General features: G+C 45.6%; 1 protein-coding gene across 9 annotated transcripts in view; it reads right to left on the reverse strand.

The window, feature by feature from the left end:
* The window catches only part of MAP7D1 (MAP7 domain containing 1), a 267,976-nt gene extending 252,587 nt beyond the window's left edge, over positions 1-15,389 (reverse strand). For all 9 annotated transcript variants that reach the window (XM_085647958.1, XM_085647957.1, XM_085647956.1 and 6 more), the window contains exon 1: positions 14,937-15,389. In XM_085647958.1, the coding sequence (XP_085504084.1) occupies positions 14,937-15,000 (64 nt within the window). In that variant the 5' untranslated portion in view covers positions 15,001-15,389. The remainder of the gene's footprint in view (positions 1-14,936) is intronic.
* Between the last annotated feature and the right edge of the window lie 2,675 nt (positions 15,390-18,064).

An 18,064-nucleotide genomic window follows, 5' to 3' on the forward strand; every position in this document is an offset into this window, starting at 1 on the left:
ATAAATTCACTGGGAGTCTATAAATACTTGAGGCAGGAAGGGGGTGCGGGGGAACTGAACATGATAATGCATTATCGGTCTGACACAGGAAATGGTGTCAGAGGCAAAAAATAGAGCATGCAACACCTGCATGCAGACTGCTGGTGCATTTCCTTTTTAGCCTGTAACCAATCTATTGTTCACCATTCAGCATCCAAAACGTACCTTTTTAAGCAGTCGATCTATAATTTAGCTAGGTTACGGAAGCCCTGCTGGGAATCAAAACAAGTACAATCTTTAAAAAAATTAGAATCACGAACATTTAATAAAGTAGCCCTTGAGCTGAAGTCCATGGAGAGAAATACAACTCCTGATGCATGGTCGAGGTCGCATATGTGGCCCTGAAGATTTTTCTGAAAAGGAACTTTACAAGATGTCGGAATAGGAGCAGCTTAGCTCTAGGACATCAAGCAGAACATCTGAGAACTAGTTGAGAACAGGAAATCTGCAGCTAAAGGAGCTGGCTCAATAAGCAGAACGTGTGGAGGCCACACTGATGGACCGAGACACAGCTGAGAGACATGGGCCCCACCCACTGTGCTCTAAAGGCCAACAAGGGCTTAAAATGCAGTCTCAAATAGGCGACGTTAATGTTTGATCAAAAAGGTGCAAAATGAATGGTGCAGGGACAGAATCTGAAGGTTAATCACACATCCTTATGCCCCTGATGCCAGGTAGGAAGAGACTGTATGCCATGAGAGGAATAGTGTAGAGTTTGAGACAGCCATGCATAGGAACTCTGGTTTTGCCCTAAGAAGCTTTAGGGACTGGAGCAGATTCTCAGAAGAATCTTTTTTCCAGGGTTATCCGCCTTTTATCAAAATACACATGAATGTTATTTTATTTTTCCTTCAAGGATCTCTTTAGATGTTTGCAGACCAACCAGAGGGCTGCTGGCGAAACCGACCAGGCCATATTTCTTGCCAGGAAAGAAATACTTTGTGTGGCATAATAACGTCTTTGTGGGGCTGCTGAACGACTCTGGCCTGCCAGGCAGTGTTCCATCCACCACTCCAATGGTAGTATGCACAAAAAGACAAACGTCAGCGAAAAGCTCACAAGTACCGATACACACAGCCATCAACTCCATGGCAGAAAAGGACTGAAGGGACATGTGAGGTCTTGGTAGACTGGATTATTTTGGCTAATCTTATCTACTGGCAGCCACTATTTCACAGACTAAGTACATGGTCAATATTTTCAATTTCCATGGATTTGGAGTGAGTTGTTCCAATGCTTTTGCATGTCTCCACAAAAAATCTTGGGGCCACTGCAATCCATTGACAGAGAACCTCACGTCACAATACTTGCTCTAGCTACTGCTCATATATAAAGGCATCGAGACTGAAGATAAAGGCCTCAGGCCAGCCTAGTGATCCAGAGAGACAGATATTATGGACCACTGACTACAGGAAAAACGTGTAAACTTATTACCCAAAGGAAACACACTGGAACAACGGGCTACAATCAACATTAAAATGTGTTTATAACCACAGACAATTGAAATTATCAGGCCAACAGGTACAAAATGTTGTCAGAACAAAATCTAAAGCTTATGATGGCTCGATAGAGGTGAGGTAATTCAGGTGAGTAAACTACACAGGTGGGAATGGTCTCTACTAGAAGGCTAACACGGGCAAGGAAACACAAATGATCTTATTTGCAATTTAAAAGGCTAAAATCGCATCATTAATTGTTACAGAGGTGTGTGTGGCGTGGTGTGGTGTATCAAAGCTCCAAACAAGTTTGCTGCAGAAAAGTTGACCCACACGTACAGTAAAGAGATGCGGTCACACAACTCCGACACAGATTACAGGCGCCTGAGGAAACCCTGTTTAACACGCAAAAGCTTTCATCAGTCTACAACAGGAATGGCCATCGTATGTTATGGATAGCTGGATCCAAGTCATATTCTAAGCATATATAAGAAGCATTGGCAAAGCCAATATTTTTCGGATTTTAGTTCTATTGGCTTTGCCAATAGTTTTAGCAATATGTTACTGTGTATACATTACATATGTTACGTTATACTGAATCACATTTAGGTATCTGGTTGTGGGAGGGGGTTCACAATAGGGCATGATTGAAAGCTCTGGAATGGAGGCTGAAGGCACTGTAAGTCAGTGGGCCATAGCAGCATAATATTCAGTATGTTAGATGTTGTTTAATGGCCAACAGCCATGGCACCACGAGCATAGGTTAAACCTTGAGATGTGGTGCTGCAACTGCAATCAGGAAAGAGGCAGCTGCAATGCATCCGATGAGGAGGCACTTTAAGAAAAGAAGTATATTCGGTAGAAATCAGATTGTGTGGCATTGATAAAATGGTGCTAAAATGAAACTATCATACAGTGATGGAGGAAGGCGCAGCCTGCAGTTCACGACAGAATGCAACCTATCTCAGTTATTAGCTGTTAGTGGCAAGCACAAATTGCTGCCCATAGATCCAGTGCATGGGAATAGTGAAAGGGAATAATAGAGTTTGCATGCACTATGTGAGGCAGATTAATGACTGAATCTTTTCAGGACTTTGTCCTTAATCTTAGAAACGCATACACAAATGGTAAGGAAAATTACACACCGCTCCGATTTGAAATGAAGGTGATGGGAATCGGCACAGTCCTAGCAAAGTACTTCAAATACATAAATAAATAAAAATGGACTCTCCAATGCACTAATCTGTCTTACCCAATACATCTTCCTCTACCTATACGCTATGCCTCTTCCCAAACCTCATTCTACTACCATGATCGCAGTAAACCCGCTCTAGAGACTCTTCCCTACTCCATCTCACCCTTTACTCATCCCAAACCTCATCCTATTACTAGGATCTCCCAAATAACACTTTCTAGACTCTTCCCTCTATCCCTCCATTATCCCATTTGATCTAACTAACAGACTTGCATGTCCACTGCTCATATTTTCGAGTACTAATCCACCACTAATCCATTTGGGTTCCGGAGTAGCGTTCTACTTGCCGAACCTTGCTTCAGCACCTAGTCAGGGGTAGTAGGCACTATATAAATGCCAGTACAATAAGAAATTATACAAGACGACTAGAGCAGTGGTTCATAACTTGTGGTCCGAGGACCCCCAGGGATCCGCAAGGCCTACTCCAGGGATCTTGCATGGGTTTTCCAAATAAAATATTAAGACTAATTTATTAAAATTAATAAAGTATATTAAATAAAGAAGCAACATTAAAAATGTGAATATTTCAATATTTTAACATTTGTTTGGTGTATACTTGTTGTTCTGTTTTTGTGTATTGCTTTGAAGTTCAGATCATAGAATTTGCTTTGGCCGGTAGTCTCGAGATTCAAATAATGACTCAGTGGGGGTCCCCGAATATCAGTAACGATTCATTGGGGGTCCACAGAAGTTAAAAGGTTAAATCTAGTTATCCAGAGTATATTTCTGGATGTTTTTTCACTTGGAAATGTGCAATCAAGTTCCCTGCTAGGACTGTAAAAGATCTATACTTCAATTGAGCATTTGTAGAATTCAATGACATTTTAAACATGTCATATCGGTTAGGTGATATGCAAGCATAATATGACCTCATTTTTATACAGGTCATACTTGTCTTCCCCCTAAGCACGAATAAACTACCGAGCTCTTTTTCCCTATTCAAGAAAGTAAAGCAAGAAAGCATCTTTATCAAAAGAATAAACATATTACAAGTGCAGGCTTGGCTGGGCGGTCACATGGGACAGAACAAAGTTCATGATTGTCTTTGTGTGAGTAACTCAATAATGTTGCTCAAACAGTGCTAAAGTGACTAGTCTGTCCACTCTTGAAGGATAACCTTTGCAGCAATTATCAGTGTTGACTAGGCACAAGAAACTCACTGGATATCAGCAATGACAACAATGGAGAACAATTAGCCACCAATAAACCGATTAGATAATCTTTCAACACCAATTGTTTGAGCAAAAGGGCAGTCACTGGGTCAAAAGTGCTTCACCCAAGGAATGTCTAGACTTCCATTTAGAGGTGTCTGTTCTCACGCTGCACTCCCTGAAATAATAGAATATTCATCCTAAGGTGCACCTTAACATGAATTATCAAAAAGGTACCAGTCAGGAGGGTTTCATTTGTCTCAAAGTATCTCTTGGGGAACAATTACGCAGGGAAATTCTAAGGTCGCCAATACGGTAGCACAAAGTTCGTGTCACGTCTATGTTGGGGGGAGCTCCACATTAAATGAATGGCACCATCCCCGACTGTACCCCAAACGTTACCAGTTTCTAGCGATGTACATAACTGTTTTACTACATAATTAAATTGTGAGTGTTTTACTTACACTTCTATAAAGGCACTGGTTGTCTAGGTTTGATAACTTCAGAGTGCTGAGATATATAAATAATAAAAGCAAAGCAAAAACACAGGAAACAAACTATGTCCAGCCGGACAAAGGAGCCCTCAAGTTGCATTCTTCGATCACAGGCCCACAGAGAAGTCTACAATGAAAAGTTTTTGTGCATAGTTCAGTTTTGGGGAGCTGCCTGGATCAGAGGTAGTTTGGCTGTGCTCTCAGTTAGGGATCCTGAGTGGTACAAGATTCAGGATCCTGAACTTCCCAAGAACAGCATTGTATTTATGCCAAATAAAGCGGCCATAAGTGATTAGATGCCGATATAAGATCCATGTTAAGGGTGTAATGAGCTGCCAACTTTGTAGGTAGGCAGGAGTGTTCCAGGAGGCCTTGAGAAGAACGTAGATCGCTTTGAATGTGATCCCGGATTCCTACGGGAGCCAGCCAGGGCTTAACTTAGAAGAAGTGCTGGCCCAACGTTTTGGTCAGAGGCTCACAGCTGAGCTACCATATGGTGGGAGTGCCAAATACCAAGGTACGGTCTTGATTCCACCTCATGCCCCTTTCATCCACCACCACACTGTCTCTACCACCTTCACTCACTTTTACAGGTTCTCTCTCGTCGGTGCTTTGTCCCTTTGTCACGTTTTTAGTGTTTCTCCTCCTCGTCCTTTCCTCCTTGTGTTTTTCTCTCTCTCTCTCTCTTGCTCCGTTTCAACGTCTGATGAGGAAAACGAAGTCACGGTCCCTAAAAATGAGTGACGGTGGACCCAACCTGCCTAAATTATGCACAGTCAGCAGCACATTGCTTACAGGAATGTGTGGTTGTCACACTTTTGCATTCTCATTTTAGAGCCTTTGTAGACCCTCTATTGGATTCTTTGGAAAGCCTGTGCAGATCACATTGCAGTTGTCTAGTCACCCCATCACAAGACAGCTTGCTAGATCAATAAGATGAGGTGTGCAGAAGAGGACAACGTTTCCAAAACCTGGAGAGTTGCAGACGGAAACCTTTCGCTACATATCTGCACCCTTTAATGACCCAAGATGAGAAATAGTTGTCACCAGGGAAGACTAACCACTGGCTTGAGTGAGGGTGACCCAAAAGTCTCAGCAGAAATCACTGAACTTGGAGCTTTCTTAGCGGCGGCAAGCATCGTCCTTATGTAGCAGGGTGTTGATTGAAGGTCCAGAAGGAGTGGGTCTATGCAAGACCCTCAAACTATCCATATAAGATCTATTTACAAACAACATAACTGCAAATCATTTACATAACACTCTGGTATCCTAAATATCTGGCTACAGCACTCCTGGACCTACATTGGGCACCTCGGTGAACTAAAAATTAAATTAACCTAAAATAGTGAGATCTCACCAACTTCCCAAGTAGTAAGAGGGGAAACATTGTGATGTTTCAAATTGCGCAGGCGTACACTGCAGCCTTAAGCCTACAGGCGCAACCACACAAAAACTGAGCCTTCCTCTTGGCAACAAGTCTGCGGACTACATTCTCAGAATGTGAACTTGCAGATAAGGCTCCGATTTTGGAAGGCAACAGACTATGAAACTGAAGCGCGTTGCAGAAATCTGCTGCAATAATGTATCTATTGACTGACATTTCCGACAGCACAACGCTGTGCAACAAAAATAAATAGAAGTATAAAAACAATATTTTACGTTTTAAAAGACAACAATAGAAGGAATACAAAAGAAATTCAAACTTTGGGCAATGACAAAAAGAAAAATAAAGCAGTTAGTTTAAATTGCCAGGTATTTGTGATTTTTTTTTTTTAAATATAAAGACCTATTTGAAGACTTTCCTAAAACAGAACAGCTCACTTAATGAGTGGCCCGTCCAATCTAGAGTGGTCAGCCCCTAGAGTAGACATCTTCCCCCAGTGTGGTTCTCACAGGCCCCCACACCCATGGCAGGTGACCACTGCATGGTAGGATTCCAGTTTATCCAGCATTACAGACCGTCTGCAGATGCCAGACTGCCACCCCCCACACAGTATCATACGCTTCCCTCTGGAGATAGCCCGTGCTTGCTGCAGTGAGCACAGGCAACTACTGCAATCCTAGGCTGTTAATTCAAGCAGAGAATTCTGTATGCAAAAAATGACTTCTCACAAGTGTGAAGCTCCTCCCAAGGGGATTATGGGCCAAGAATCCTCGCAGGACCAATTGCAGTTGCTTAGCCATCCCTTCCCATATCCGCCTCCAAACACAGCATGGGGATGCTGGGATCCCCTTAGCGCAAGTCTCTCCAGGGAAATTACAGGGCAAATCAAGGGTTCTGTTTGCATCAATGGGTTATGCCCAACCGAATATTACTATCTATCACGTTTCTTTTCTTAAACGAAAGCCACGTCGCACTGTGTGGACATAGAGAAATCTAGGAAAACTTGGTAATAGGAATCACTTTCAAAAGTCTTAGCACAATCACAACTCATCATTCCTGCAACACTTAGGGCCCCGATTATGATGTTGGGCGAACCGCCAGCAACAGGCCATCGGTGGCCGTCCGTCTGACATCTGGGGCCGCATTATGGTACGGTCTGAGGAACTGACTGACGAGCCAGTCGGACAGTCGGTCGGATCATAGTCCCTGCAATAGGGGTGGTGCCTGCTCAGGTACTGCAGTATGGATTACGATGGCCCTTTCTGACAACCTTTCCATGGTGGTCTGACAGCCATACAAAGGGTGTTGGAAAGGAACTTTAGAGGTCCTAGCAGGGCCCCGGTCCCCCTCCCCGGGCCTCCGCTATGAGGCCCGGAGGGCACCTGGCGAGCCCCTCAAACAGCAATTCCACATATGCCAGGCCCACATGGTATAGATGTTTGCAAACATATCTTACTGTTGTGGTTTGTGCTGCAGCCCTTTTCCAGCGGCAGCACAAGCCACAATAGTAAAGGCTATGTTTCTAAGCGCCGTGCTGGCGGTCGCATTGTAATACGGCAGGTGAGACCTTCGGCTCCTTGTCGAGTTGTCCCATTCCCACTACATTGTCCAATCGCTCGCTCGTCCGACCGGCATCATAATGGAAGCCGCATTAGTGCACCTGCATGAAGCGAGTGCGCTTAGAAGCTTTTCCATCACAGAAACCCTCATTCCCACGAAAGCACAACGGGTGTCCTCGAGTTGAGTAGACTGATAGGCAAGTTAATACTGTACATTCCAGTAGAAACACACAGGTGTTGTAAAGCTCTGAGGCGAGGCCAATAAAGAGCTGTAGGGGAGGCCGGGGATATGGGTAAATGAAACAACAATCTGAGGTGAAGTGATAAACAGGAGCATGGAGAGGTTCACCACTTCTCCTGTGATGGGAAGACGATTATTTGATCCAACTGAATAAACGGAGGTGGAAACTATTGATCGTTGTGAGGTATCACTCAGTACAACATCAGGAATTTGTGCCAGCCTGAATTTTCTGTGTGATATGCTCTACAGGCGTCCTATTTTTTAACCTACACATGATAATCAAACTCTCCAGAATACCCATAGTCCTAACACCCAAAATATTATGATTTGCATTGGTGTTTTTACTATCCTCTATCGCCCAAATCCCTGCACGAGGTACACACTATGTCGATCTCTGATCTGCCTTTCTCTTAAATTCTAACTCCCTAACCCCATAGGTTGGCGACTGCTCCAACTATGCAAAACAAAACAGATCTGGGCAATTTTTCTTTGAAAAGATATGGCACACTCTAGTCTGACACGAGCACAAAAGCTTCTTTGGCAAGAGAGCTGCAGAACACTGCTCCCATATCCGGCCCAAAAAAGGAACAAAGAAAGTGTGGTAGGAGTAAAATTGGTCAAAGACCATCAGGTCGATGGGGCACAGCAAGAAGACAAAGAGACATGGAACTGCCTTCAGTTTCATTTTTACAACATGGGATAGTTCTACTGCTTTAAAGACATTTGCGAAAGAAGTAAAATTAATAGTGTCTGGGGAGGCACAGATTAACTGTAGTAGCGCCAGTCTGCTTCAGTGTAAAAAGTGTGTGTAAGCAGTTTTCTGTAGAAAAAACACAAACATGTGGCATTAATACAGAAAGACGGAGGCCAGCCTATGGAACGCACTGCCGCCCTGTAATTTCACAGCATCACCACAGCTCCAGGTATATATATTTTTTTTCATATTCAGGGCCATTCCCCAAACCGTTACCACACGGCTTTGACTCATCGCTGTTGAGCACGGGGAGGTTGCCTTGGTTCACAGGAGGCAAAGCTTTGAGTGGGGCCATGATGCACCTCACTGAGCAATGGTGACAAACAGCATATTGCACTCGGCACACATGCATTTATGGTTTTTCTTGGGTTTGTATACACAAAAAGTAAAAAAAAAAAAAAAAAAAAATATCTTTAACCAAAATAAGGATGCAAGGAGTTTACTTCATGCAATGAGGCAATATCTCATTGAATAGGCCTCGTGATCCTTAGCAGGCCCGCTTCAGTGTGTAAAAAGTCTCTCACATGCAATCTGTAAGGCAGTAAACAGTGTTCTTCTTACATCATTCTAACAGTGGGACCTATGCACTTACTTTAGTAAAAAGTGTGGGAATGTACACGTATTAGTACAGTTGGTATAACCAACATATTATTGGACCGCTTTCATTTTCACTGAAATGTTTTGGAACAGAAAGGTCAAACAAGCGCTGCAACTCAACCAAATGCGATCACTACTTACAGTACTGAGTCATATGAGCTCTCGAAAATTATTTCAAAAAATTGGGAGTTATTGAGGGCGGAAGTCATACTTCAAGATGTAGTCAGTCCAATGCCTTTAATAACATGCAAAAAATGTCCATCACTAAAAGGATAAATTAGTTACTTATAAAGGTTTCCCAAAACATAACTGCCTGACATCCAACTCTTGTTTTTTTTCTTCCAGTGCGGATTCTGCAAACCTTGTAAATTCAGCACTCCAAGATCAGAAGTGGTGAATCCAGACACCGGATACAAGTATTTCATTAAGAAATGTATTACATGTAATACGGAGTTCACGATAGAAGGGAGTCAATGTCCATGCCTCAAACTGTACATTGGGAGTACGGTCTTTGCAGTGAAAAAAGAGACTCCTAGAACATATCAGGGCTATTACCCATGAGGATTCAAGCTATGGTACAGCCAGACATTTCTCAAGGCGTGGGGGGGGGGGGGCGGGGGGGGGAGGGGGCAAGGGGAGTCCACAGATCTGTTTAGCTGAAGAAGGGTCTTCCTGAAGGTGTCAGGGAGGGGTCACGTCCGATGTCTGCCAGTAGCTCGTTCCAGGTCTTGGCTGCAATGTGAGAGAAGGATCTTCCACCTGCTCTGGCTCTGTGGATGCGCAGGGTTTCGGCCAGTGCGAGGTTGGAAGATTGGAGGTTTCTTTTGGGTACGTGGAAGTTGAGGAGGATGGATTTTAGGGGGTCGCCGGTACTGGCGGTGTTGGAGGCCGGGGTGGCGGTGAGGGTCTGGTGGCAGTGGAGGCAGGAGAACTGACCGTGGGTCTTGTTCGGTGAGGCCTGTTGGCATTCTCTAAGTCTTCCAGGGTTGAGTGCAAGGAGGGTGGTGGTGTCGTAGCGATGGGTAGGAGGAGGTCCAGGGTTCCTGGCGCTGGCCACTGACGGGCTTGCCTTTGTTGAGCCTTCGGCGCGACCGCGCAGCGGCCGCCATTAAGTAGGGGAGGTGGGAGGGAGGAGAGGCTGGGAGCGGGAGCATTCCAGGGGGGGAGGGGGGGAGGAGGGCCACATGGGCAGCAGCGGCAAAAGGAACAGGCAGGCACGATAAAATAAAAACAGTGGTAGAATTAGAGAAAGACACAGATGGGCACAATAACAGTGGCACAACAGGGAAAAATTGAGAAAGAGAAAAAAAAACAATGTCTGAGAAAGGTTACGGTGGTTGCAGGGAGTCTGGTCCCAGTTGGAGCGGGCACAGGAGCGGACAGCAGCCTCGAACCTCCCAAGGAGGAGGTCAGGAGGCACAGCAGAGCTGCAGGGAGAGAGTGGACCTAGACCGAGGTTCGGAGGTCTTAGTCCTATATTAATATTATCACGATTGTGATTAATAATATTTGTTGATAACAATGAAAACAAAAATGCAATAAAAAGTTATTGATTTAAAAGAATGATAATGTAATAGTACTGATGCAAATAAATAAGCAGTTTTTATGTTGATTCTGCATGGCGAGTAAAGTAGGGAGTGCTCTAATCCGTGTTTACAGGCTCAGCTGGCTTGTGGTAAATGTGATTTGAGGTGTACGGCAGGCTGTACTTAAGTGTGCTGCTACAAACTGTGTCACAATTCGACCTGCATTGAGGTTAGGTGAAATATATTGTGTTATGTCTATGTTTGTGCATACTGCAGTTGTTCTCTGCTACACTAGTTATCTTTATTTAAACCATGCCCCTACTTAGATAGGCCACACCCCTTTGAGATTTGCCCCGCCCCTTTAGAGCACCCCCAGTTTTTTTTCCCCACTTAAAGCCCTGACTAAGAGGTCATCCTAAACCCTATACCCTGGATAGAGGTGTGTGGTAAATCATTAATCAGTGCTTTTCGATGAGGGCTATCAGCACCTAATGCAATGATTATCCACTAGGGTGTTTGGATTAGCATAAGTTATATATCATGTAACCATACAGGATTGCTCGGACAGTGTAGCTATTTTTGCAAATCAATGCATTCATATTTATATCTCTGTATTGATGAATTACTTAACTATGTCTGATTGAACAACTCAGTCAATAGGGCTATCTGTTGGATTGCTCAGACTAATACCCATTTGAGTTTACATTGACATATTTATGAATTACTTTTGTATCACATATGATTCACATAGCATCTATTAATTGTATTACATTGTCGGACTGGATATATAGGTTGCAGTCATGCTTAGTCACCAGTACGATTACGTTGAAATTGAGCCTTTGGGCAGACCGACGCTTCCAGCATACCTATCAATGTTGTTATAGAAACTGTCTCCTGGAAGTGAATCAGAATATGGATTATGTAAACAGCTAGCCATGTTATGTTATGGTTTTGGCTCTTGTAGCATTTTCAGTCTATCTTCACTGTTTTTTTTTTGCTATTTATGGCACCCATTGGATGAAGTGGGATCATGTGATCAAGACCACCAAGGATGAAACACAGCATGCCCCTCTGTTTCCGACACCTAATAAATTAACTATGCATTACCTCCTCGTTAGTCTTCCTCGCCACATGACTAACAAAGTGAGCTTCAGCTCCACACCAGAACGCTCCAAAGCAAAAAGTCAGCCTCCCATGCCTTCCCAATATGGTCGACCCATTACACCTTTGACCTCTATAAGAGGCGGGCCGGCCCAACCCATTAGCCTGACACTACCAAGCATAAACATGAAGCCGATAGCCAGACAGGGAGGGAGGGATGGATGGGAATTCATGTGGTGAGGAAGACTATACTCGGAGTAATGAAGGTTACCGGTAAGTAACCGGGGCAACCCTGAAGCTGCCCACGTACGTTATGTGGAACACTGGTGATAGATAGATAGATAGTGTGTACATACACAAAACAAATCTCATGATAGGACCTATTCTTAGTGACAAGGGATAAAATGATGTTACGTGAGAAAACTTGGAACCACATAGGAGTTGAACGGATAAACGACCACAGAAAAAAAGCTCAAATTGACAAAAATGGCAAGCGTTAAGAAACAAAGTAAATAAAAGTCCACACGTACTCATTCGTGCAAACATTCTTTAACTGTAATTTGCTAATGCAATCAAAATTAACGTACAGACTAAAAAAATCTCAAGTGGAAACAAAATAATAATGCCCTCTTCTACATAGCGTTCAACCTTTACTTCTGCCATTTATTAAAGCAATAACCGCAGGTGTTGCTACCATCCATTGAACAATACGCACAAAAGTACCCTTGAACCTTAGCACAAAAGAACATTCAGCAGGATCAAAAGGACATGCAGAAAACAATTCCAGGGCCTGTGCGCTCTCGTCCACGGCTGCCCTTCAAGTCCGCCCCTCCCCCTTTCAAAAACACATCACTCCTCTTAAGCAATTGTCCTGGGGTCCAGCGAAGGTCAGGCAGAGGAAACAACACTCCAGTCCTATGATGTATCCGGGAAGCCAAATCTGTGAACTGGGACTTCCAAAAAAGGATCTGGCATGCAATGCAAGCAGGAATCATGGCATGAAGGCCTGCTTGAGGCTCTGCGGGGAGCTAGTCAAGGAAGAGTAGCGACAGAAAGATAGGGGTGACCCTACATCAGGAGGAGGGCGCTGCATCAACAAAACAGAAGGTGTGTATTTGTAAGCGCACGTTCACCCGTGGGCATCTTGGTGCTGAATAACGGATGTTTATTGTTACTCAACTGAATGGTACTCGGTTTATCGACCTCAGATGGATGTAAGGCTGAATGTTGAACCTGTGACTATGATTCAATAAGGAAATTAGTTGCTCCCGCAGCAAGCATGAACCCCACCCCCATTAAGAGTGTGGGTTGAACCGCAAGAGGCGGGTCAGGCTTCCTACATTAAAAACAAACACTGACAAGGCCAATAGTTCTGCCTTTGTTTCTCTCTCACTGCAGCTAAAGGCATGCATGCACACGTCTGTTTTTTCTGGCGTAGGTTGCAGAAATGCTGTTAGACCTATTGCAATACCATAAGAAAACAAGAACAGTTATTGCTTTCTGCAACAGAAACCATACAGTGATGCGACAACCTGCGATGACTAGGTAGACTTTACAGATGTAAAATAGTCCCTCAGGCATTTCTAGAAGACGGAATGATCCATCAAACCGCCAATAGCATGAGATAGGACAGCCGGCTGTTACCCTGGGGAGAGCTAAAGCTTGTTCTGCATAGATGTTTAAGTATTTCGTAACAAAAGGCGATGCAGACAATTGTGCTATAAAGTAAACCCTAAAAATTAGTGGAATTAACTCTTGCAGCAAGGGCTAGGGGAACTCGGGGAGTGGGGGACACTGCAGGTCTCGCTGCCTGTGCAAGAAAAGTAGGGGTGCAGGATGTGGGTGGGGGCATGCTTCTTTCTCTAACAAGAAAAGCACTGGTGCTGGGTTTATACTTCAGTAAGTGTGTGTGGGGGGGGGGGGCTAGTGTAAGTGGTGCGGCATCCTTCACCAATTGGTGCTAATGGTGCAGTTATCCTTGTCGGGACTCTCTGGGATATATGCCGTTCTAAGGAGGGGGCTGGGGGCAGATGCTTCATTGCCAAAGCCTGCCTGAGCTGAGACAGCCTTATTCAGCAGGTGGGGGTGTTGAGACCCCCCCCCCCCCCCCGCCATTTCCTGGTGTTCTTTCGATCAGCAGGTGGGAACTGGGAGTGGCTGGTTCATGAGCTGGGGTGGGGGTCATCAGGCCTTCTCTGCCAGGGCCTCCGTTCGCTGTGACCTCCTCGTCCAGCGAGCACGTGGGCTCTCAGCCCCCCTCCTCCGGCGGTGAAGGGGGAGCGAGGCCTTTCCGCTGCCTCAGACCTGCAGGAATGCAGCTGCTCCCACCAGCTGCATGGGAGATGTTTTCAGATTTCTGAAGTCTGGGGCACGGTGGGCGGGTGCCCGGGAAAGGCTCGAGCGGAGGAGAGAGACCGGGAGATTGTTGGAGGGGAGAGTTCTGCCGTGGCAGGTCCGAGGCAGCCACCGGCAGTGAAGATGGGGCGAGGAAGAGAATTCACGGGGAAGGGCGGCAGCTGCGGGGTGACATGTTTGCTGGATGAGAGGAACCCACGGGGCGAGAGAGAGAGATGGCGAGGCGGCAGTAGTGTTCTGCCTTCCGGGCAGGGGATATGTTGGCTAAGATACACTATGCGGTACAGGCAAGAGGGTGAAAGAGAGACACCAGCAGCTTAGCAGATGTACAATAAATCACGTCACTTGTTGCCTCTTAGTCTTTCCTCCGATCGATCACAGCGTGGCAACAATTTTCAAGACTCCCCCCCCCCCCCCCCCAACAAAAAAACGACGCTAACAATTTGCTCAGGTTTATACGCTGTTCTTTATTGAACCCAGTATCGCCAACAACTTCAAGAGTGGGGAGAAACCGAGATTTTAAAAAAGAGTTCTCGAAACAGTTATTCGACATGAACTAACCAAAGAGTGTAAACACTGTTGCTAGTACAATATCAACACGTTTTGCATCTAAAACACGATTTTGTGACAGGCACAGAGATGACCTCTGCCCCCATGCCTTAAAGTCCCCCAAAACTGCCCCCTCCCCTACAAGTCCATGACCCCACGCCTGCAGCAAACAGTTACAATGCTCGTCACCAGAGGCTGCTTTGCAAACAATGGTATTGACATTTCACCTGATTACCAATATACAATGTGGTGAAACGTTTGTTACGAGTGAGACGAGCGTGCAAGGGAGCGATGGGCTCGCAGAAGAGGGAATGCGGGTTCCACCCCTTCCACCTCCTTTCCTTTTTCTTCTGCAACAACAAAAGCTTCCTGCCTGCCCCGCAACAGCCTGAGTGAGATACAAAGTATAGTGCCTCACCAGCACTTTTCCCATTCACACAAGTCTCACAAGCAAAGCACGGTTGCACCCTCCCCGCCAGGACGGAGCCCTCTTACCTCCTGCCACCTGCTGGGGCTGTCCCCCCAGTTCCCCTGCGCATCCTCCTTCCTGGCTCTCCATGCTGGGCCGGGATCCCACAGAAGGACTGGGTGCGGCGAGGGGGTCTCGCGTCCTCTGTCAGTCCGCCTCCCTGGGGAGGTGCCGCATTACTCCCCACCAAAAATATATTAAAAACACAAAATAAACTTAAAAAAGCAAGCGCCCTGGCCTCAGTTTGATCCGGGAGCCAGCATCACGTTTTAAACATCCAGATATCGCAAATGAAAGAAAAACACATCCATAAAATTGTAGTTAGAGCCCAGGTTTAAAGGGACAGCATGGGTGAGCTCCGCTCCCTCCCCACAGGGCGCAGCTGGTGCGCTTTCTCCTTTCTTTGGGGTGTTTTCCTCCCTTGGTCCCCAGCTCCAGGGAGGCTGTGTGTCAGCAACGACTCAGATTCACACAGAGAGGAGAGGCAGTTAAAAAAAAATCCCTTTTCACATCAGCAGCTGATGGGCTGCTATTGTAACGCTCTAGCCCTGCCTCTAGAACTGGGCGATACCACTGCAGTTTGGAGGGGGATAGTCTGCACGGCTTCCGTGAAAGCAAAGCGTGGGTTGGGTGGGGGCATAGCTAAAGCACATGGGAGGGCTATAGAACTGAGCAGGGAGTCCAAGGGGTGATCAGGTGACAGTTCAGACACTGGGCGCTGAGGTAAAACGGAGACAAGTGTAGCTCTCCCCTGCATGCGTTGCCAAATTAGATGCACCCCGCGAGCGTGTTGAGACTATCTAGGGAAAGTTGGATTCCTTTGGCTGGGCGCACAGATGGTGAGTCACTCAGAGCCGAGACCGAACCCTGTCCGAAGATTCAGCCCCCTATCGAGACGGAGGAGGGGGGCACTGACAATAGCACGCAGGCCTCGTCGTCAGAGGCGTTAAGTGGATGGATGAAAGGGGCACAGAGGTTGAACGTGATGCATGGGTAGGGTCTGTGAGGAGAAAACGCACATTGATTTGTGCGTTTGCTTCTTGCCATTTTCGACGTGTAATTGAGCTAGCCTCTGATAGCTTTTCATTGGCAGATATTTCCGACAGACCTCAGTGAGAGTAAACGAGGCGCTACAAGTGCTTGAAATAGAAGTGCAGGTACTCTATTTCAGAGTACCTACTCGCTCATGAGAAGTGCCGGTACTCTTCAATTAAAAGTATTATACCCTTGCTGAGAAGTGCAGGTATTCTCACTCTGAAAACAAAGTGCAGGTTCTCAGTGCCTGACAGTACCGGCAGATTTAAAGCACTGGGTAATTGCACTCCCCACTGGTTCATATCTAGCCGCCATTCCACCCCTTCTTTCCAAGGAGTACTTCTTCGAAGAAATCCTCTTATAGCTCCCTACAAACCTGTCGCCCCAAACAGACAACGCTATTCAACACGACAGAAAAAAACACACACATACACCCCCCACACACCAGCATGTTATCACGTAACCCCCTGTATCCTCCAGCAGGTCATTTTACAGCCATTACCTCACACATGCATACCCCTGCATACTTTCACAAACCCACCAAATGATCCTCGCATATCCCCAACAGGTTATATACCCTCTGTATATGCTCCCCCCACCTCCAATAGGTACTCGGCTTACCTTGATTAGTTCCATCTTAACTACCCACTGACCCTCACGCAGCCACAGTGATGAGCAGTCTCCCACTTGAACCCTTACTAAAACTGACCCGTGGTGCTCTGAAGTCACCATAAGGCTGCGTAGAGGCCACATAACTCACCCTTCATATATGCCCAATGGCTTACATTCAGTGCGAATAAGTGTGGTGGTATCCTGAGCACTGTGTATTTTCCCAATGATGCCATGTTATAATCCACAACACATATAGGGCCCAAATTAGCTGGGTGCCCAATCTGTGCCCAGTCACAAAGGACTGGAAAGTAAAATACACATAATGCATGTTATTCCCTCCATTCCGGCGGGTGCTAACAACACATTTAGGTCCCTCTGGTAACAGTGCAATTAGGTAAATGCTTGCTGAGCATGGACAGTTTCTTCAGCTGCAAATTACAGGGGGAAACACCGACTGTTTGTTCTCCTACCATAACTTGTTTTGGGCACCAATAGGAGTTTGAACCCAAAATGGGGTATGTAGCCCAATCATTACTAGTGCCTTCTCTGGAATGTCTCCCCCTTGCCAGAAACCCTCCCTTCCTTCAGAATGCATTTATTACAGGGCCTACTGGTGTATGTCTGCTTTCACCTCTTCAACCTTGATTCTAGCCAGGGCTCTCGCCATTGATCCGCCCCTCATTGAGTAGCGAGAATAGTTGTACTTTAAAGGGTCCCTCCAGCCAGTGATGTCACAATCGGCTCCACAACCCAACCAGACAACTTCAAAGAACAGGACATTCTGGATTTGCTCATGAATTTTGATGATGCAGGATTGGGCAAGAGTCTGCAAACTAACGACAGGGAACACCTACTCGCACACCCTGACTGCAATACAAAATTCTTTAAAATGATTGTACCAGTTTGCAGAAAGTCTCAATATTGCAGCCCCCCCTTATACTTTGCATATCTTGGAAAACACACAACAGGCAGACACCAGTATGACACTTCCTGTAGTACCACTAGGTTGAGAAACTAGCAAATGTTGCTCTTTACAAAAACATATTAAAAAAGCCTTTCACAAAATGGCCCCCTAAACTTCTCACTAGTATACATTTGCATTTACTTCTCTTCTTTCCAGGTTCTGTTTTTAGGTCTGTCCTATAGATAGTGTTAGCTGTTTGTTGTGCAGAGACCAAGTTGTGTACAATACCCATTTTATGCGGAATTATGTGTTAGCCCTTTGCTTTGCCTTGTTGTCAATCTCATTTGCTTGCTTCTTATTTGAAGATTTTGTTCGGGTCTGGATGCTTACCCTCATTCCGTTCTGGGTCGTCCGATGTATGAGAGACTGTTTCTGGAATCCATGATGTCACCATGCAAGTCCCTCAAGAAGCTGCCACATTCCCAGGAGGAAAAAGCCAAGCCAAAGGCTTCATAAACAAACTTGCTGGATGAAGACTTCACAGGGTTTAAGAAAAACCAGGAGTCCGTAATCCAAATGTGGAATACTTCAGAAGCGAGGAGT

Source organism: Triturus cristatus, chromosome 3_2 (genome assembly GCF_964204655.1).
Source record: "Triturus cristatus chromosome 3_2, aTriCri1.1, whole genome shotgun sequence".
Classification (NCBI taxonomy): domain Eukaryota; kingdom Metazoa; phylum Chordata; class Amphibia; order Caudata; family Salamandridae; genus Triturus; species Triturus cristatus.